The following is a 21,657-nucleotide window of genomic DNA, read 5'->3' as shown; positions in this document are numbered from 1 at the left end:
TCAAGGTGATAAGAAGCGGCGGCATACATAAGTTTTCCCAAAATAAACTTCCTGCCTGTCTCGCTTTATGGCAAACGTCAGTTTTTTGCCCCTTCGGGGTACTATTAAACTTCCCATTTAGGCACCAGTGTTGCTTTCTATAAGAAAAACTCGAGAGTAGTTAAATTGTTTTTCTTTTGAATGTAATACAATATTACGACGTTATCAAAAACTAATATGTGAACTCTCCGAGTAGCGCAATAGTCGATTTCAAAGTATTTTACACCGGAATACTTAACACTCATTTAATGCTCCTTTCCTATCATTCCCTATTATTTCCAATATACTAACACTTGATGTTGATGAATTTCTAACTTGTTTTTCACGCATCGACAGTTTTCTCGTAGTTTTCCATTTGTTTTCACACCGCATTTGAATTTATGCTTAAGAGGACAGGAAGAAACGAAATGCATAAAAAATGGTTGCTCATTAACTCTGTTCGATTTCGAATGGCAATCTGAAAGCCCTTAATTGTTCTTTTTGGAGAATTGTTTTGTAGTATTTCAGAGGCTTGAGAAGGTGTTTATTTTCATAGACAAAAATTTACATAAGCGGAAGACATGACAAACTCAACTCAACTCACACTCTTGTGAATAAATGAGTTGATGTAGTCTGTCAATTTGTTTCAAGTTCATTTGCAAACAAAAGCTTTTGTTGATTGGCAAGATAGAGCTGTCGCTTCTGGCTGCTTGTAGATGCTCTAAATTTCTGATAACCGTCAAAATTTGATTATTTATTTACTCAAACACTCATCGAGTATTTTTGGACTGCCATGTAAACAAGCAATAAAAGAAATAGCAAATGGCTGATACAACAACCTTGGAAATTTTCAGCGAGTCAAACAGGGCTATTTGCCTTAGGAGGCAGTTCCGTTCAGTCACTCAAGTCCTTGCGAGAAATGAATGTTTATAATAGCCTTTTGTGGCCCTATTTTGCCTATAAGCAAAGTCAGGCTTGCGAGTTTGGTACATATAGAATAGAAAGAATAGAATAGAATAGAAACTTTATTAACGTGCCAATGCCTTATAGCCTGGGAAAATCCCATACTTATTTGGATACACAAAATAAATAGATACTAAAACAAATAGAGATTGAAAATATTTCAAACTGCGTAAAATATGTAATAATCGAGTGGTAATCGCTAAAAATGATAAGATCACACAATCATGATGAGCAGAGGGAACAGCCCTTGCAGCCCATCATCCACCAGTAAACTTACATCACATTTACAAATCTTTTTTGTAAAGTACTTGTGTTTGATCAGCCCATGTAAGTTTGCTATCATCACAAAATGATACAGCTCTCCTATTTTTCAGTAGCCTGCGAACGAAGACGTATTTCCGGCTGTCGCTTCTCTCATTTTTCGACAGAGAAAAGCGACAGCCGGAAATACGTCTGCGTTCGCAGGCTAATTATCCAGAGGTTTCCAATTCGGTACGCAACTGGAGCATGTCAGTTACGCTATCGTAAAGATCATATCCGTTGAAAACCCAGCGAACCCCCCTCCTTTAATTTGTATTTATGGCTGAGAAATTATATTTGATACATTTCAGAGACATTTTATCGTACTTTTTGTTTAAGTTAGAGGCCTCTACTGAAACACACGGAAAGGGTCTACCCTAATGTTATTATTATTTTTGATATTATTACAAACGAAAAAATTCTTGAAAATTGTTTTGCCTAGGTGAGTATTTCTTTGTTTAGAAACAATGTATTCTCGCTTGTCATTAAAACTGCGTGTTCGGGCTTTTTGTTTTCGTGCTATTTGCATTCCCACACCGTTTGTTTAGTCGCGGCTGAAGCACTATCAGAGTTCCTTAAACACCATGTCGCGTCAAGTCTTCCTCGCTCTTGTAGTGCTTTTATTGGTAAATGGCTCAACCTACGCTCGGAGTTATAGCGACGTTCGAAAGGCGAAAGATATAATGGATTCTCTCTCCAAAAAGATGCACATTGATATTAAGGTGGCAAAAGGTGGCATCAAGGAGGCAAAAAAGAAAATTAACAAAACCGTAGAAAGGCTCGTTATCGTCAAGAAGATACAACTTCTCCTCGCGCGACTCAGCAATCAGCCGGTTCCAGGGAACATGTGCGAGCCACGGTACATTGTTCCTGATTTTCACTACAAGCAGGCTATATTAATACATACGAAGTCAGCTCTGCCATCTCGCTACACAGCTACCGTGAAAGGTAAGAGTCATTGGTGTATATGATACCTCTACTGTTTATTTCCTCAGGATTTTTTTGAAAGTTCAGACGCTGAAAGAGACTTTTCGAGTAATACGCTACAAAGTTTCGCTTGTCATTTCGATATGGCTTATATGACGTTTGAATTGGTGGATAAAGCGTAATTTTGTTGTAAGAACTTGGCAGGTTTTTCTTAAATTTGTAGGTTATTGTTTGCCTTCTCTGTATTGTTTTGACGTTTGTGTTTCCTTTGTTTCCTGTGAGTTTAACAGATTGTTACATAGAAGTAAAGCCTGAAAACTATCGAGCATGACGTTTCCGTAACACTTTACTGATGTGCTTCTGGTTTTTTCAAGAAGGAAATGGGCAAATTCGCCTGTTCACAAGAGAATAAAAAACAAGAAACAAAGAACATTCGCAGCATGCAAAGAAACATTCTCAGCAATTGCGATTTACGAATCATTTAATAATTATTCATACCGTTTTTTCGCATATAACAGGTCTAAATAATTAGTTCTCCTTTCAAAGACCGCTTCTCGTTTATAGCTTTCGTAGTTTTTTTTTCTAATTTAGTTTTTGCCGTTTGCTTTTTTCGCTATTTTCGTTTCATCGATATATAGAACGAAAAGGCCAAAATGGACCAAAATTGCAGCGCGACTTCTTTGACGTTCTGCTTCGTTTTCATAAAAATCTTGTCACATTATGTTGGTCTGTGACATCGCAGAGATGTGCCTAAGGATTGAAATCGCACCTGAAGACCGATCGTTTCACCGGTTTTTTTTGGAGAGATTTAGACTTAGAGAAAGCTCCGGAAGAGTACGGATCCAGTTGGGTCGTATTTGGTGTGAACTCATCACCCTTCCCTCCTCGGTTTGTGACACAGCACCACCCATAGATCCACGGAACTGAGTACCCACTCGCAGCAGAAACAGCCCTAAAATTGACATACATGGACGGCAGCATGGACTTGGTGCCTAATGATGAACAACGAATTAAACTTTACAAGATATTATCACAACTGTGGCATGGAGTTGGAATGCATGCTCGAAATTGGCTTTCAAATTCTTCAGTCGTGCCGAATGAGATCCCGCCAGAAGACAAAGCCTCTGAAATTGGTTTGAAGGAAGGGCTCCTACCGGCTGTCGAAAACGCTTGGCGTTTTATGGCAGGCAGCGGAGGCATGCCTCACCTTTAAAGTTCGGCTGCCTGGTGATTACTTTTCCTTCACAAAACCGAACCTTTTTTGGAAGGTGGCCACTATTTTTGATGATCCCCTTGGGTTCTAAGCACCATTCATAGTCAGAACTAAAGATCTACTGCAAAAACTATGGACTGCAGGACTGGATTGGGACGATCACCTTGGAGAACCCTTGGCACCCTCGCCAACACGCTAGAGCTGCCGAAATTCAAGCGTCAACAAGTTCTGAATAGTGGAGGTATATTCCAAAGGACGACAATTTCGCAACGAGAGGGATGACAGCAATTGAGCTGGCTAATTCTGAGACCTGGTAGCAAGGCCCGAAATCCTTAAGAGAAGCGGAGTCTCAGGGCCAGAAAATCTGATTCAACAGCCATCTTTTGCGTCAAGAGAGATTCGAACACCGGGGGGCGTTCCAGCAAAGCATAAATTCAAGGTAGTCAAAAATAAACGCTGACTGCAGTTACCGAAGAAAGATTATTAGACTGGCGTTTGGACCCCATTCGATTTTAGTGTTTGACTCGACTGCGAAGATTCCTACATAACTGCTGTTTACCCAAAGCACAAAGAACAGCCGGAGAAATAAGTTGAGAAGAAATCAAAGCTACTGAAGCTGAAATCATCGCACAATCCCAGCGAGAAGCATTTCCAGAAGAGCAACGGTTGATCGCCAAAGGAAAAGAACTTGCTCCAACTTAGACCAATGATCGACGAAGACTGACACTTAAGCCAGCGACGCACCTGGCGATTTTATACGCCGATCGCGGTGAATTTGATCGCCAGGGCAAATCGCCAGCGATTTTCGCCACCAATTGATGCGGGTACACCTGGCGATTTTTTCGCCGATCGCGGCGATGTGGCAGTTTTGAAAACTCGCCCAACCTGATGGGTTGGCTTTACTGGCAATTCACAGCAATAAACGAGGAAAATCGCGGGAACGGGCATACTTGGTGAATGACGGCAAATTTAATCGCCGATATCGGACATGCCAGATATCGGCGATTTTATACGCCGATCGCGGCGATCGGCGAAAATTGCAATCGCAGTACCGGGCACACCTGGCTATTGCGGCGATCGGCGTATAAAATCGCCAAGTGTGTCGCTGGCTTTACGCTGTGACGATTTCAGCTTTCGTACCGTTTTTTTTTTTTTGCAATTTAGCTTTTACCATTCGCCTTTTTCGTTAGTTTCGTTTCATAGATATATAGAAGTTTCGTTATTCGCTATTTTTGCGTGTTTCATTGATATATTGTGAAAAGAAAAGAGAAGCTGTGCTGTGTTTAAATTAGCGTCCTAACGTTAGTTTTATAATACCGTGCGATCAGTGATTTATAGACAGGTGGCGCGAAAAGAGGTATTTTATCTCATCTAATGGGCTGTTTCATAGCTCCTAGCGCATCGACGAGACACTACCGAAGGTTGTATATTTTTTTGGATTTCTGTTACTTTATGCTTTTGTTTAGTTTATGGTGTTATTGTATTCACTCTGCATTATAGTTAGGCTTCGGAGATGGACACAACGGCGGTATTCGAAAACATAATTGTGTCGCTTTTTTGTTACTCTTCGATTGTTTTAAAATTATTTTCGTTTCTTAATTAGGCGTTTTTTGGCTCGGCAAATGCTTTGCGTGGCATGTCTGTTTATGTATATATACGCTGTGGCTAATTTATGCGTGCTGGAGTTTTCAAGATATCTCTTTAATAGTTCGATAACGTCACATCGTGTCAGTAAGTGGCTCGAACCATGGCTTTTCTTCAACCGCTACCATCAGCACACCGCTCTCAAAATCAATGACTCCACGTCGCTGAAAAATGGAGCGAGCAAAGGAGATGTGGGAACATTACAGTGTCGCTTCAAAAGTAAACAACGGAAGAAGGAGACGTCTGAGTAGCTGCGCTTCGAACTGCCATTGAACCTGAAGGATGAAAGTCTTAAAAACTTGGAATCTATTGGTGACCGAGAAAAACGATATTTAGTGTGTCATTAAACCATTCAACAATTACTGTAATTCGTGAAAGAATATTTCCCAAGCACTATGCCTTTAATTCGCGACAACAGGAGTCTGCTGAGTCATTTGATGGCTACGCGACCGCACTTTGTCAGATCATTGATAACTGCACTTTAACGCCTAAATGATATTCTAAGAGAAAGGATTATAACTGTGCTATAACGCCTGAAGGATATTCTGAGAGATACGGATGATTATATTAGGTAAATGGTTGTGAGTGCACTCGATATTTGTCGTGCATCTGAGATGTCTCAAGCGCAGATTAAAGGGGAAGTATCACGAAAATTTGATGTCATTTCCAAACCCGAAAATGTATGACATTTCCCAAAATGTATGACAGTGAGCGAACATAACCTTTCAACGTTCGGTTACTCCAGGAAACAAAAAGTTGTCAGAGGAAAATTGTCCGATAATCTGGCACCTCCTGCAAATAAACTTCGTTACCTTGTCGAACTTGTTGATGAGAGAGGACGAGCGTAAACGTGAGGCAAAAGATGTACATCAAAGCCCGGCATCAAAGGCGGCAAAGAGAACCATTTTGCTAAGAAATGTCCCCGTCATACTACCTCGAGTAAAGTTTCATTGCTTGAGGAAGAGGATCAGTTGCCAGTTTTCAGAGCTTTCAAAGTATCAGCTAACCAGAGTTCGGATTAAAATCTGGTGACCCTGAAAGCTCTAAGTGGAAAACGTCCTACGATTTGAAATTGATTCCAGAGCGCTTACGTTTTGCCTGTGCATATTTACAAACGGTCGACCGGTGATTTTGAGCTCAACCATGTTAACCCAGCCAAGTCTTCCATTCCACCCTATAGTGGAGGAAATGTTTTGACCGAGGTCACAAGCAAAAAAATAAAGACGGTAACTTTTTTTATATTTGGAGACTTTGTGTCCTTGTCTTTTGTGACATCCGGAAGATTGCTTCCGGCCTTCTTTCAATAAATTGTAAAAAGACTTAGTACTCACGAAAAACTTTTCACCTGTGAGCTCTAAAAGAAAAAATCTTATCTTCTAACCATTTTATACTGATCTGTAATCTTCTCGTCCCTGACCGAAACCACCCTAATAATAAAATAATGTTAATATACATGAACACACACATCTCATATTGTCTGTGTGCAAAGGGCGAGTTTGAGACTTTTTCATTTTTTTTACGTTTAACTCTCCCCTTACAGTTAATCACAAAGCACTGGTTGACGCAAATAAGGCTTCGTCAGATGGTGAAGATCTCCGAGTATTTTACCGACCCAACGGCAACAGCTTGCCACACGAGATCGACCGGCTTGTTACTGGCTTATACACAACTGAAGCTAAGGTTCAGTTCAGGATCCAAAAAATGATTTCTGGGAAAACAGTGGAAGGCAGTTCCTACGCCCTGGTGTTTGGCGGCAAAAACGTGGGAAAAGCCAGAGCTGACCCAAGAAAAGTTTTGGCCTTCTTCGAAGACTTTTCCAAGTCGATACTGAGCAAGTGGAAGAAAGTTTGGGGTGACTGGTCTGTCAAGAATGGAGAGATTTTTGGCAAAACTGGAAAGTCATCTTTTGGACACGCTGAAGTAGGCATGTACTTGAAAGAAGGAGTAAATTGGGGAGACATTGAAGTGGAACTTGATCTTAAAGAGACAGGAGCTGGTGACGTTTACCCGGGCCCCTTTTTGCGGGTTCAGGAGTCCAATTTACGCCGTACAACTGCCTGGTGGTTTGAATATTGGACTGACCGTAAACAATGCACCATGAGGCCTTTCAAGAACAACAGAGACGGCGTGTGGAAATATAGATGCAATCTCCCAGAAAAATTGGTCAAAAACAAGTGGTTCCATTTCAAGTATCGTGTATTTGGAAACCGAATTATGCAGTGGGCCAACAATGTGCTAATACAAAATGCCATGGTGGCTAATTATTGGATGATTCCTAGGGGAACCATAGGATTGGGCTGCCACAGTATCTACAGTGGAAGCCCCTATGGATGCAAATCCTTCTATGACAACATTAAGGTAGGATTTTGTTCCTATCCGTGTTACAATACGATGGTGACTGTTTCTAGATAGGGACAACAGTGGAAAACAATAGGCGATATCATGAAGAGCTAAGCGAGCTTCTTCCAATTTTACCATTCTCTTTACTTATTACATTTTCGTTCCTACGATTGTTTTCAGTCCTGCCTTCTTCGCAAAAGATCGAGCGTTCCATTTCCTTGTTGATGATGGCTTAAGTCAAGGAAGATAAGCGCCCTTAGCTTCATAAATATGTTTGCTCATGTCAGTTAATGTACCAGTATTGGTCCTTTCGTTTTCTAAGCTCACATCTCTAAATTTCGTAATGCCTTCAGGTACTTTTGTTGGTGGCGTCCAAGCCCACTGTGTCAACTGGTGACAGATGCCTGCTCACTCACCTGCGACTTGGATATAAAGACCAGCCAGCCGATTCTTGTAAGCAGATCTATGATTCGAACCTCGACCACCAAAAGAAATCCTCAGCAAAAAGTGGCGTGTACTGGATCAAGACTTCCCTGAAAGGCAGTGAGGCTGTCCAAACCTTCTGCGACATGGCTAGTGGCGGATGGACTCTGGTTGGAAAAGTTAGTGGTCAGGTAGGAAACATCCACACCAAGTGGCTCATACAAAACCAAAACTCAGAACAACTGAAGTCACCTATAATGAACCGTGGAAAAACCGGATATTCGTGTTTAGATGCTCGTGTCCTGGCAGTGAAACACGCATCCAAGGTCATGCTATCGAGTGCAGACATTCCTGGAGGAGTAGGAAGCAAATGGGTTCTCTGGAAATTACCTCCGGGCAGAAAAATCAACACTTGGTGGAATCACAGAGTTGGCCAGGCTAGAGTACGAGCAGCGGGCATGAGAAAAGTGACTGTGAAAGCCTGGAATGGAGGAACCAAGGTAGAGAAACACAATCTCGGTAACATGTTTCCAAAGATAGATATCATGAGTTCCAGGAGAAATTTGACGGTCATGCTGGATAATACTAAATATCACCAGCTAAGGTATTTGACAGCTAAGATACCATTTATCAATAGAATGCAAACAAGGTAATATTCCAGCGTGTTATCGTCTGCTACTACTCCGTTCAGTTTCTGGAGATTTTTAAGAAAACTTTGCAACCAGGCCAAGATACTGTGGGACAATACCAATGTTTTACTTAAAAATTACGTAATAAGTTATCGTTTCCTGTTTAAAAGAAGCAATGGAAATGAAAGGTATTGATGATTACTTTCCTGTGGTGTCACTTGTATTAATTATTTTACCAGGCAAAGATTGAATTATTTTCAGCCTTTAGTTCGACTATCATTTTGAGTGAAAAGTGGTCTTATATGTCAACAATGTATCTTTTTATAGGTTTGCTACCAAAATAAATACGGTATTATGCCGTTGCGGTACCATGGTGGCTCGTATCCTTACGCCTCATACAATCGACAAGGAAATACCGCTGTGAAGGATTACTGCATGGCAGTAGGTGTACTGCGTGCAGGATCAAAAGCAGACGGATGGACCCAAAACGCTAACGGATATGACAGCCCTAACAGCAGTTCTGATTGGCCCAACAGAAGGTACAATCACCAGTCTCCTTTTGTGCTGGTGTGGCTAAAGTGAGAAGAAAAGCCCGGGCTGATCCATTTGGGTCCAACATGTGTGTGTTTTCAGTTGTAAATTGGTCATTCTTAACGTAAGGGTATTACTTCGGGAATAATCAAGGATGATTGTCGACGAGAACTGATGATAACTGATTTTATTTAATTGCCCGCCTTGCCTTCGTATTTCAACCATCTTAAACTTGATATCTAGCACAGTTGTCCTGACTCACAATCCTCCATAACAACCCGAACCGCCTAAAAAGAGTCGTCAAATGCCGTTCAAACCCTTTGTGTATAGCGGGATGGAAGGAAACCAAGGAACAGGAATAAGAGTTGACCAAAAATGTTGCTCAGGTTGATACTAGAAAAGCCGTTATAATTGGAAAAGCGCAGTTTATAAGTGGGTTTTTGAGTCGTCGAATACGTGGTCTACATAAAAGAAAAGATACACTTTGAGAATTGAGCTATTTCAAGTTGATCGAGAACGCTCAAGACGAAAGATAAGCGTTAATACTGAATAAAGCATTTCCACTTCATCTCCAACTCAATCTCCTTTCGTCGACAGTCATTTTCGTTTATTCCTTATCAGCATACTGGTAGACATATATCTTGGTAGACATTAACTGCCTATTATAAGAACTAGAACAACATAAGGGTTTTTCTTTAGCATAGTATTATCAAGTTGAAGCAAGCCAAGCTATGGATTTGGTTACCTATAGTCATTACGGTTCATAGGCGTTTCATTTTTATTCGCCAAACAAAAAAATGTAACCCCGGAAGGGGAAGTATTGCTAGAGGACTGGTGTGGTGAAAATCGGGTGCGTTAATTTTTATCATTATTATTACTAACCTTTCACCGGTTTTTTCTCTTTTGTATACGATGACACAATAAAATGAAGAATGACCAAAATTGCATGAGCACCTTTATAAATCTATGGGTGAAGGGGGAGGGGGGGGGGGGGGTGGTGTAAAGGGATATAAAGGAAAACAGGCGTTAGGCCGTAACTCGCCATGCGACATTACGTCCAATCTGACGCGTAGCATAATTGCTACAATGGATTTTATTTCACCTTTTTACTTCATAAATTGCTGCGCTCAACACTGGCAGGATTGTAAACGTTTACAATCAATAAATTGCTCCTGGGGTTGCTCCATGTGTCTCAGTCTGTTCCCCAACTATCCACTCTGAAAGCTCTTTAACCGACCAGGGCAAGAGTAACGTTACCCAATGAAACCTGACCAGAAGTGAATCGGTGGCTTCCGTTTTATTCCAAATATGGAATTCCAAAAGTAACAACCACAACAACCACAAAGCTATTTGTTACTCACAAAGGAGAGCTGTTAGTTTGCCTAATTGTTTTTTTTTTTTGCAATAAAAAATTATCTGCTTTCACAAATCTCCTTGGAAGCATGTTAAAACACTATTGCTCCTATCTCGAATCAAAGTCTAAGCAGAAGCTCTGTAAATGGCGTTTTACCTATTGATAGGGATAGATCTTTACCTAATATCGTTTTTAGAGTCACAGAACAGGGCTTGTCAATATTTTTATTCTTGCAATTGGACGGAATCTTGCTTTACTTGCCAAATATTTGAGGTAATGATTCGTTATGGCCTCAAAAGACAGAGGGTATCAATTAGCGTGCGCTTTCCCCAGTCCACTAGCGATAGGCATGACTGTTGACTGTAAGAAGCGGAGCAGGTAAAGCCTGGTTTCCATATACACGTAACAACGTCCTAAACAGTCACAAACGGTTTGCGATGGCCCGATCGCAAACACCTTCACTTTTTGCAATCATGTTTTCGATTCTGTTTTCCAAATGCGTGATACCTTTACCCAACCTCGTGACATCGTGTAAAGGGCGCGAAAAACGCCTTACGGATTGTGTTGGACTGTGCCATCGCTTTGGAGACCTCCAATTTTCCTTTGGTCGCCACTCTCTTTCAAGCATTGTCCTTTTTACTCTTGTCTTTAAAATCCTTAGATTTTCTGCAAATATGGCGGGCTATTCCCTTATAAATTACGTTGTTTTGAGGAGTATCCTGTTCATTGCCACAAACAAACTTGGACGCCATTTTCATTACTTATATTTGCCTCTGATTCGTCAAAACGTATCACGTGCAAGAAAATCGTCACCGATTTGATCGCAATCAATCGCAAACAGTTTACGATTGTATTTCCATATGGTTCTTTCCTCGCTTTAACGTTGTTAATCGTCGCAAACAAGACGTAAAGATAGAAATTTTTCTATCTCTTGGCGGTCATCGGCGACTAGTCGGGAATGAACGTAAAAGGTGTTTCCATTTACGCAAACTCAGTTTGCAGGCGATCAAGCCATCGTAAGCTGTTTGCAATTGTTTCTGACGGAGTTAGGCGCATATGGAAACTAGGCGTAAATGCGTGTGTTAGAGATACTTTTGAACACTCCTTTCAAGTACCCTTGGAATGAGCCATTAGCTCCTAAAGCCAAGCTCCTCATCTTCCCCAAACCCGAGGAAAAACCAGAAGGAAATTCTGCCAGGACAAAAGATACCCTTAAAGCCGGTGACACACTACGCTAATTTGTAGGCCTATCGCCGCGAACGGTGAAAATCGCCAGGTGTGCCCGGTGCGCCGATTTCGGCGATCGGCGTATAAAATTGGCATGTAAGATATCAGCGATTAAATTCGCCGGCATTCGCCTAGTACGCCCGTTCCCGCGATTTTCTATGCTCATCGCTGCGAATCGCCAGTAAAGTCAACCAATCAGGTTGGGCGATTTTATCGCATGGTTTTTCAAAATGGCGGATAGCAGCTATACTTGGAGCCTAGGAACAAGATTAACGTGGCACATCGCCGCGATCGCTGAAAAAAATCGCCAAGTGTGTCCTCATCAATCGGTGACGATAACCACTTGCGATCAAATTCGCCGCGATCGGCGAATAAAATCTCCTAGTGTGTCTCCGGCTTAACTAGTTTTTGTGTAGTCTACAATGAGGCTAATAACTCCTTAGGAACTTCAGGTATTTAGAAAACAGATTCGCGCCAATTTATATGCCTCTACCACTTTATCAGTAATAATGCGGAGCAACTGAAAGATCACTGCGACAGCCTGGAATGAATTATAATCCACCAATTAATTTCCGCTCTCTCATTGAAGGAAGCACGCCATGAGTTACAAAATTGGATGGCAGTTATTTTACAATTATCCTGAGAAATCGCGCAGAATATCCCCAGGTACTTAACTGACGAGGCCATAGGCCGAGTTTGCTAAACATATCGTATATTGAGGGAGATCTCCTGACTACGGACGACAGTTATTCATTGCATCATGCATGGCAAGAACTCCTGGTAAATTATAGGGACTTTCGAAAAATTGGCCACAGTTAAAAGTGTACGGGTTAGTCAGTTTTTTCGTCGTTTCCTAACTACTGACATTCTTGAAAGCTGATCAATTACTTAAGCCCTTTTTCCTCGCTGACTATGGACGGCTAAGGACAAGGGATAGGATTTAAAATTACCCCTGTAACATTTCTCGTTTTAAGGTTATGGGCACTTGCAGCCAGTGGAGGCTACACGTCTCTACACGTCCCCTTTAAGGGGTGCAAACAAAATGCTGTGGCATCCATGTGAACAAGAAAAACAAACAAACAATGAAATTGTCTTTCAGATTGTATTAAAAGGCTTTGAAGGCTAAGAATATAGATAACCTAACTCAACATCTCTTATCTTTACCCGAATAGCAAATGTAGTCTTCGTAGCAAAAGCGTATTACCAAATCAACCGCTTTATTATTCCAAGTTATATGAATAAACAGGAACGAGTCAACATTACATGTTCCTTGAATGTCTCTTGTTAATTAAAACAAAGACGCTAGTCTCCTTTGAACAGAAATCACAAATGCGATACAAATAATAATCAAGGTCAATCTTGGCTCCAAAATGATTCTGCATCAAATGGCTCCAGTCTCGGGGTGGAAAACGCCAAACCACGGAAAATGCATTCGGCTTTTCGCTTGATGGAGACAACTCCATACCAAAAGAAATGGAAGCATTGTCTCACGCACAAAGATATCTTGTTCCAGAAGAACTTCACGTGAATAATTCCCTTACCTACAAAAAGTAAGAAAACATAGGTGTGGTCTTTTCTTTTAGTGACGAAACTTAAAGGAACTGCAGGGGTTTATAGGGATTTTAAGTTTCTGGGTTAACACTGCAATCAAATTAAAAATAAGCAGTATATCTTTTACATGGAATGCATGAGGTGCTCCAAAAACACAATAAAAGACAGCAGAGTATAATCAGTTTTAAGCGATTTTTCTTAGAAAAAATTGTTCAAAAGTTTAAAAGAATTAGACACTGTTTTCAATTTCCAATCCATTTCCATTATGGCAATCTATAACCAAAGACATTTGTTATAGTTTCAGACAACAAGTATATTAACCTTTCGCCCTATTATCGTTAAGTTTGCATTGGCGTAAGTGTGACCCTTGGCTCCTCAAACTGTTACTTAAAATATCTGACATAGTAAGTAAAAAAACTAAAGGGTCAATACTATACAAGCATTAAAACCTAAAATAAATGTTTTGAAACTACTGAACCGTACTATTTTTACAGTACGGTCTGAAATGCAGCGTTCTTCTGGCCACAAAAAATAGAAATGTTTGAAAGCAAATGATACGATCAGCTTGAAACGTCTTCTTGTTGATATTAAAAACGTTGCTAGTTACTCTTAACCTTAAGATATACCTTAAGAGGGGAGTTGACCGACTTAATTGGGTATTATCTTGAGTACACAAGAAAATCCTTCTTTTGGTAGGTCTTACCCAATGCAACTAGCAACACCAAACTGTTGAGGGCCACGAACATGACGTTAACCAGAAAAGAGTCGTTTCTTTGAGTCGCATCACACGTGGTGTACATTGCTCCAAGGCACACGTCAAAAAAGATGACCCACAGTACAAAGGTTTGGAGTCGGTCTTCAAACTTGTTTTTAATTGGGCGGAAGAAGGTGTAGGCCACTCCAAACGCACTTACGGTGAAGACAGTGAAGCCAATCTGTGAAATACTCTCAGAATCAAAGATAAAGATTAAAGAGATTAGTATCAGTTTACGATACATCTCTGTTATCTCCCAAAACCAAAATTTGTTCTTGTAATTTTCAAAAAAGACTTTCAATCCAAACGCCAATTCATTTTCAGTCCATGCATCGCGGTATTTGTAAACGAGAAGCAGAACCAAGAGAGGAAATCCCACAGGATACAAAGCAAACACTGCGGCAATGGGCCAGTACAACTTGTGTCGGGCGGTGAAACATTCGATGGAATAATCGGCTTTCAGGAGGGAGATGCAGTGATTTTTGTCATCTGTGAAGCAATGTGTGACACAGGCGCCTGGAAGAGGTAGAACTTGGATAATCATCTTGCTTGTCACTGGATATGAAGCCAGTAGAAATATGAAGATGTTCCGGTAGCAGGACTTCTTTAAGCAAGACACCACCCGAAGTTTTTCGCTGCATGGACAATCCTGCTTTCGTTTAATATAGAGCTTTTTAACAAAGAGATAACTAAAAATAAATAATACAACCACGACATTCACCGAAATAACAAGGACGAATTTTAAGAACTGATCGAATCGCAATTCTGAATGAATGCAGCTTAATGGAGCAAACTGAAAAATGTTTCCTTCAAACAACTTTAAATATTTTTCCATCGAAATCAAAGCTAATGGCCACTTAACCCTAGCTAATGCTGAGAAAATACCAACAATAACTTGAAAAAATCCAATCACAATTTTGAAACACGACATGATGACATCTGCGACGGTACGATTATCCTTTGTTTTCTTTGAGTCGCCCCACAGAACCATCAGAAACACCACAACAAAGATTGCAAACACTACGATGAATGTAGTGATGGTAACAGTTAAACGTGGACATTTCAAGCAAGTGTTAAATCGAAGGTAGTAGCCATTCGTACAAGTAGCGCACAAGTCTCCCTCGTATCCTTCTTGGCATTCTGAGGCTATTCCACCCTTGCAGGAACCGGAATAAGGACATTTTACTGGTTTGGGTAGTGACACAGCACATTTGGAGAACTGTTCTTGGTAGTTAGACCCAAAATAGTGGATGTTGCGGACAAAATTTGTATAAAACTTATGGTTACTTTGATTAGTCCATTTCCAGTAATAGCTGGGAGCCAGAATCGCTGTGTCGTTTACACAGTTTATGCCGTGAGGTGGACAAGGTGCACAAGAGCCGAAACGATCTAGGCGGTAAAATCCGTGAAGACATCTACATGCACGATAGCCAGCGGTCTCATTAGAAAGGGTACCTGTTAGTAAGACGCGATGTAGTCATAAAAAATAATAATATTAATCAAGTGTTAGCTATAGGGATGAGCTACACGTGAGTTGCTGAGGGACGATGAATGTAGAAGAAAAAGATCAGATGTACGCACGCTAAGGTGATGGGAAGTCAACCCAATGACTGTAAAAGTGGTCGTCTTGGTGATAATAGGGAACTTAAGCACCGACGACGAATTGGACGACGACGACGCTTCATACCCGAGAAGGACTGGACCAAGGGTTTCGTTTTCGGCGGGAAAACTGAAAGTTAAGCAGACGACCTTTCGGAGAGTCAACGGCACTTCCACTCACGATGGTTTTGGCTTGTCTATGGCGTTCAAAGACTTTCGCAATTTGCTTGTAATCAGCCACGATGATGGCTTAATTGATGATGAAGAATTTATTATACTTCATGATCTTTATTCTTCGAGAGACCCTGATTTTCCGTACGATGTTTATGCACCTTTTGACCTTGACGAGATCGATGAATCTGAAAGTGTAGCAGAGTTTCGTTTTCGCAAACGAGACGTGCGAGCATTGGCAGAGGTTCTACGGATTCCAGACACCATAATCTGTGAGCAACGCTCCGTTTGTGACGGCATTGAAGGCCTATGCATGCTGCTCAAGCGAATGTCGTACCCTTGTAGGTATGGCGATATGATTCACAGATTTGCTAAACCTGTACCAGTTCTAAGTATGATTACCAACCAAATGCTTGACTACACTTACAATACCCATGGACACAAGGTACTGCACTGGAATCATGAAATTCTTAGTCCTGCAAACCTCCAGACCTACGTTGATGCTATAACAGCTAAGGGAGCTCCCTTGGACAACTGTTTTGGGTTCATAGATGGCACCGTTAGACCCATTTCACGGCCTGGAGAGCACCAACGAATTCTTTACAATGGCCACAAGCGGGTTCACGCCCTTAAGTTTCAAAGCGTGGCTCTACCAAATGGTTTGATAGCAAACTTATATGGTCCAATTGGTAGGTTATAAAATAATTAAGAAGTACAAAATATTGACAGACTGTTCTGGGTAGTGTCTTACAAAGGGTACTTGTTACTTTGTTTATTAAACAACTGTCATGTGGGGTCCTCACTTACCTTTCACTCTTCACCCAGATGTGAGGCAATGCTTTAAGGCATGCTCCTGTTGCTTTTTAAAGTTATTTCCATTAAAAATCTTATGAAGCCTCCCACCTCTAGGGCACAAACATTCCACAAGTCCCCAATACTCTACGTAAGCCCCACGCCCCCCACCCGCACCCTACCCTCAGGAAAGTGGTTGACATTTTCGCTCCCTATGGGTGATAAAATGTGGTGCATGAAGTCACTCTCAAACCCTAATCCTTGTCCAGTTCCTTCCTAACTAAAATATACATGAATGCAGCTCCTATTTATAAATTATTTTATCAATTAGCTAATAATAATGTTTTTTGGTGTGTGTGTTTTAGAAGGAAGGAAGCATGACGCAGGCATGCTAGCTGACTCAGGGCTGCTTCATGACTTGGAGCAGTTTGCGTTTAATCCAGCAGGCCAGCCACTCTGTGTGTACGGTGACCCGGCTTATCCACTAAGGATACACCTTCAAGGCCCTTTCAAGTATGGTGTTCTAACTCCTCAAATGGAGGAATACAATGGCAAAATGAGTGCTGTTAGGAGCTCGGTCGAATGGCTATTTGGTGACATTATTAACTCTTTTAAATTTAACGACTTCAAAAAAAATTTGAAAATCTTTTTAAACAATGTTGGGAAAATGTATGTGGTTTCTGTCATACTTCGAAATGCATTGACATGTTTCTATGGAAACCTGACTTCAACTTATTTTGATCTCAGACCACCAAGACTTGAAGACTATTTTGCTTAGGAGTGAACAGGTTCCAACGACTTGTGGCTTGTAATATCTTATATATGAAAGCTGTGCAGCCAAACGTACATGCAGTTCAGAAAAATGCTTATGAAGTGATGGTTGACTGATTACTAGAGAGTAAAAATAAAACAGAACTGAAAAATCCATTAAAGAATCTTCTTTCTCCTTTTTTACTTAATTAACCCTTTAAGCCCTAACAGTAATCCGTATCAAATTTCTCCTTGTAATATCAATGCTTATTCAACCCCTGAGGTCATGAGAGTTAAGGATCTGATCACCCAAGGTTAATTTTCGTATTTTAATAACTTTTCCCTAGTACTTTTATAAGAAAAGTATGAGGACAAGATAGGAGAATTTGTTCTTTGAAATTAGGGCTCAAAGGGTTAAGGTTAATAACTGAATAAAAAGCACAAACACAACCATTCCAAATATAATAAACACAGTTTATTCATGAAAAACTCAAAACACAACAATCTGCATGCACTAGAGAATTGCAAAATAAGCAATAGGAAGTACGGCTGACATTTGTGTGAAGTTTAGAAGCCATGAAAACATTAAATTCTACACTGGTTACACTACACCGTGCAACAACCATTTTTCTGGTTCAGTTCTATAACAATTCAAATGTAAAATGTAAAACTTAAGAGACACCTCTAGTAACTGGGAGGGTTCATAACAAATTCAACTGCAAATTGCTTTTAAACTGATCTTATGAGAGAGTATTACTCACAGTCTTGAACTAAGCTTAACAAGTTCACTGTTTCTTGTTATTCTCCATGAATGCCATCAGAAGCTTGGTTTGCTGCTGCTGTTGTGCTGCTAGCATTGCTTGCACATTCTGCTGTTGCTGTTGTTGCTGCTGAATTTGAGCCATTAATGCTGAAAACATAGCCTGTTGTTGCTTTTGAGCTTGATCTTGCTTTTCAGCTTGCACAGCAAGTTCTCTCTTCTTGATCTCTAATTCTTCTTTTTTATACTCCCTCTCATTTTCTGATCTCTCTCTCAAGTAATCTATAGCATCAACAGTGCTTCGCCTGATCTTTGGCTTCCTTTGTTTGTTCTCCTGGTCATCACCTGTTCGCTTAACCATTCTCTCCATTGCTTGCTTCCTGACTTGTTCAGCTGTAGCCTTTTCCTTGTCGGCCTTACTCTTCTTTTCACGGTCTTTTGAGTCTAGTTCCCTCTTTGCGTCCTTCTCTCGCTCTAAGATTTCATCTATCAGTTTCTCTAGCTCTGTCTGTTCCACTTCGATACCTGAAGCTCCCTCCTCCATTCTTAATTTTTGTGCATACTTTGTCGACAGCAGTGAAAACCGATCACGCACGGATCTGGCGGTTACTCTGAACTTCGGCTGATGAATACTGTTGAGCTGCTGAGCTAAGGATTCCCAGGCTTGTCCTCTTTCAGGGGTTCTTAGCTTGAATTTGTAGGGTTCGCTCACGAGCACTTCCCTACACATAATAACATCATGATCTGTCGTCCACTGGAAGTACTTGCTTCTAGATGCAATAAAAAACAACAAATAAGTTCCAAGTTGGTCGAAAAATGTATTAAGCTGTCACTGTATCGAAAAGAAAAAACTACCAAAATACATAGCTGTTTGTAGCTTACGTTTTCTCGGTTTCTTCCTCTGGCAAAAGGGAGGCGGCCATATTGAGAAGAGTTTCAATAAATACTTGTGAAATATGCCTGCAAAAGAAGCAAAAAAATTCATCCAATGCGATCCACTCGCAATCTAAAACCTTAGCAGGTACCAAGCTTCGTGAAAATAGATCAAAATCCTTTGAACATAGTCCTAACGACGCTACTTCTACTTACGTTTTCAAGAGAACGGCTTTCCTGGAAAAATTCCGTCGTGGACGCAACGTGGACGACGAAATCTCAAACAAAGACATGCGCAGTACGCCCAAATGTGAGAATTCGACTTCCGGCCGTCGTCGTCCTCTCGTTTCGTCGTCGGTGCTTAAGTTCCCTAATAATGCCTGGTGACAGTGTGTTAATTGAGATGTGGTGGCGACGGTGATGTTGGTGTTGATGATGGTAATAGTAGCCGTGACACTGAAAGCGATGGTGACGATAAACATTATGACGATAATGGTAATGGTGGAGGAGATGTTGGCGAATGTGTAAATGGTGGTTGCAGTGATGGTGAAAGTGGTTTTGGTGGTTATAATGGCGATGGTCGTGTTGTTGGTTATAGCGATGATAGTTATGATGATGCTGACGTCGACTACGAAGACGACGACGACGACGATAGACGATAGACGGCGATAGATGACGATAGACGATAGACAGATAGATAGATAGATAGATAGATAGATAGATAGATAGATAGACGATAGACGATAGACGATAGACGACGATAGATGATGATGATAGTGTTGGTGGTGGTAGTCGTTATAGTCATGCAGATGCTTACCGTATGGACAAGCCCAACAGTCAGTAGCACTTCTACCAGGATGACGGTCCACGGAGACATAAGTTCCCGCACTACATCGCTTGCAACGAATCTGTCCCATTTGGTCCTGATAAAAGCCTCCTGTGGGTATAAAATCGTGAACAACTATAAGTTACCCATGTATAGTGGCTACCATATTGGTTAATAGTATATTGCACGACTCTTTAAAAAATGCTACCCTGTTATACCCTTTGGTACACCTTTGAGGTATAAGAAATTGGCACCATTTTTTGTTCTATGTACATGGAAGCGACAATATTTAGCTAAAATTGGTTTGTGAGACGGTAAGAGATTGAACGTTCTTGAGTAATCTCCTGGGATTCAAGGAAAAATGTAATGAACATTTGAAACACTAACTCAAAAAAAAAAAAAAAACCCGTTGGGCACAATAAGGTAAGTGGGAGCAAGCACTACCTCAGATGTGTGATGTATCACAACAAAATTACCTGGAGGACACGCCTCACAAAAACCAAAGTCATCTTGGGAATCGGAACTGTGAAAACCAACTGAGCAAACGCTACATTTTAAAGGTCTTGGTCTTGGTGAAGTCACGTTTCCATAGACGCTGCAAACAAAACCTGAACGAAGAAAGCCGCTCTTGTAGTATACTTGCAATTCATCAAGGTTGATATAAAAAGTTGTTGAAGGAGCGCACTCACTAAACGGATAAAGAATAAATTTAAAATTAATTAATTTGTAATAAATTTGAAGTGTGTGTGACACAAACAACTTTTCTTCTCTATTTTGAAGTTTTATATATACAAAACTAATTCTAAACTTAAAGCTTGCATGAAGTTTTCCAAACGCCGTCATTTCCTCTTCGAAACAGCGCTGATTTGACTCCAAAAGTGTCGCTGTTGCGCGCGGCCAAAATGTCATGTGATAAGCGTTTGTGACCTCACTTTAGTTGATAACAAAACAAAAATGGTGGCGGAGTAAAGCCATGCAGTCGTTGCTTTGAAACTGGAGCGCCTTACAAGTACTGATTTCTTACAATAATACAGAGGGAAAATGTCCAAGCTTCTTTAGAACTAGCAGTCCTGGACAAAATCGTCAAAGTAATTGTAGTTAGGGATTCAAGGTCTGCTAGTCTGCTACCCGAAGTTTCGTTGTTTTTCGGCTTGAAGCTTCTGCTATATACAACTTCAAACGGCACTCGTGGATTTTAGCGATCCGTGTGAGATATAATTCAAAAGGAAGGCCAATAGATTATATTATTTGAAAAACAGGGCAGGTAATTTCGAGGTCTTTGTTAAATTCGGCGTGATACTGCAACGCGCGACAAGCGCATGGTCTTAAGTTAAATAAGGCACGATATTATAAATTTCGTCCGACTATTTCTAAACTCGACTGGTTGATTAATTATTTTGATAGTGCCTTTCAATGTTTCACTGCAGTTGTAGTCAGTTTCGTCTGTTGCGGTCTGTTTAAAATACTGATGCATCTTTTAAGATTCATTACTGGGTAGTGTATTCCCGAAATTAATTTAAAACTCTAAGTTTTGAAAACAAGATCCTGATCAGTTGCCGAGAGAAGACAATAAATCAACTTCAAATCAATGTTCATTCTTGAATGGAAACTATTCCCGTTATTACCAACAAATGACGAGGACCAAAGATCTCTGAGAACATGTATTTACAAAATTAAAATTGAAAAGCTCTTCTCGAATTAGTTCACAAAAAAATTGAAACACCGTCTCTCTTTCAGTTACCCCGAGTTATGTCTCTGCTCGTCCTCTATCTCAACACACGTGCGAAATTGGAATTGGAAAATAAACTGAGAGCATTCAGCTTCCTGTATTAATTAATCGTTAGCATTGGTTGTTGTTTTTCCGTTCGTAAAAGCTAACAGCTGGAAAGGAGGATTTTGCCTAAACGCTAGCAGAATTCGACGCACAATCGCTTCCACTGTGCACAGCTGACGATCGTCGAAAATCAGCATGGTTCGCTGCGGCATGTCTAGTCATTAACGGCTTGAGACGA

General features: G+C 40.7%; 4 protein-coding genes across 4 annotated transcripts in view; 2 read left to right on the top strand and 2 right to left on the bottom strand.

Moving 5' to 3' along the window:
- Nucleotides 1–1,801: 1,801 nt before the first annotated feature.
- Nucleotides 1,802–9,924, top strand: LOC146451875 (uncharacterized). The gene is made up of 4 exons (XM_085098587.1): nt 1,802–2,229; nt 6,606–7,423; nt 7,759–8,328; nt 8,785–9,924. The coding sequence occupies exons 1-4, from the start codon at nt 1,866–1,868 to the stop codon at nt 9,037–9,039; spliced, it is 2,007 nt and encodes a 668-aa protein (XP_084954713.1). The 5' UTR covers nt 1,802–1,865; the 3' UTR covers nt 9,040–9,924.
- A 2,728-nt stretch (nt 9,925–12,652) lies between these two features.
- The window catches only part of LOC146451872 (uncharacterized), a 28,091-nt gene continuing 19,086 nt past the window's right edge, over nt 12,653–21,657 (bottom strand). The window contains exons 19-22 of the mRNA XM_085098538.1: nt 20,122–20,333; nt 19,637–19,756; nt 13,824–15,329; nt 12,653–13,110 (exon numbers count right to left, since the gene is read on the bottom strand). Of these exons, the coding sequence (XP_084954664.1) occupies nt 12,923–13,110; nt 13,824–15,329; nt 19,637–19,756; nt 20,122–20,333 (2,026 nt within the window). The 3' untranslated portion in view covers nt 12,653–12,922. The remainder of the gene's footprint in view (nt 13,111–13,823; nt 15,330–19,636; nt 19,757–20,121; nt 20,334–21,657) is intronic.
- On the top strand, nt 15,466–17,214 carry LOC146451874 (uncharacterized). Its single transcript, XM_085098565.1, has 2 exons — nt 15,466–16,333; nt 16,802–17,214. Exons 1-2 carry the CDS (start codon nt 15,481–15,483, stop codon nt 17,212–17,214), a joined length of 1,266 nt encoding a protein of 421 aa, XP_084954691.1. The 5' UTR covers nt 15,466–15,480.
- Nucleotides 17,972–19,188, bottom strand: LOC146451873 (uncharacterized). The gene is made up of 2 exons (XM_085098569.1): nt 18,829–19,188; nt 17,972–18,716 (listed from the first exon to the last, which is right to left on the bottom strand). The coding sequence occupies exons 1-2, from the start codon at nt 18,867–18,869 to the stop codon at nt 17,972–17,974; spliced, it is 786 nt and encodes a 261-aa protein (XP_084954695.1). The 5' UTR covers nt 18,870–19,188.

Source organism: Pavona decussata, unplaced genomic scaffold (assembly GCF_977016875.1).
Source record: "Pavona decussata unplaced genomic scaffold, jaPavDecu1.1 SCAFFOLD_383, whole genome shotgun sequence".
NCBI classification, from domain to species: Eukaryota; Metazoa; Cnidaria; class Anthozoa; order Scleractinia; family Agariciidae; genus Pavona; species Pavona decussata.
This window is presented reverse-complemented; position numbering and strand designations above follow the sequence as displayed.

What these genes read in the sequence shown, in the direction of transcription:
- LOC146451875 (XM_085098587.1), top strand. Translation starts at nt 1,866, where the DNA reads ATGTCGCGTCAAGTCTTCCTCGCTCTTGTAGTGCTTTTATTGGTAAAT. An exon ending in CCTTCTATGACAACATTAAG is followed by an intron (nt 7,424 to 7,758) that starts GTAGGATTTTGT and finishes TAATGCCTTCAG; the next exon opens with GTACTTTTGTTGGTGGCGTC. An exon ending in CCTGGAATGGAGGAACCAAG is followed by an intron (nt 8,329 to 8,784) that starts GTAGAGAAACAC and finishes ATCTTTTTATAG; the next exon opens with GTTTGCTACCAAAATAAATA.
- LOC146451874 (XM_085098565.1), top strand. Translation starts at nt 15,481, where the DNA reads ATGACTGTAAAAGTGGTCGTCTTGGTGATAATAGGGAACTTAAGCACC. An exon ending in AAACTTATATGGTCCAATTG is followed by an intron (nt 16,334 to 16,801) that starts GTAGGTTATAAA and finishes TGTGTGTTTTAG; the next exon opens with AAGGAAGGAAGCATGACGCA.
- LOC146451873 (XM_085098569.1), bottom strand. Translation starts at nt 18,869, where the DNA reads ATGGCCGCCTCCCTTTTGCCAGAGGAAGAAACCGAGAAAAC. An exon ending in GAGGAAGAAACCGAGAAAAC is followed by an intron (nt 18,717 to 18,828) that starts GTAAGCTACAAA and finishes TATTGCATCTAG; the next exon opens with AAGCAAGTACTTCCAGTGGA.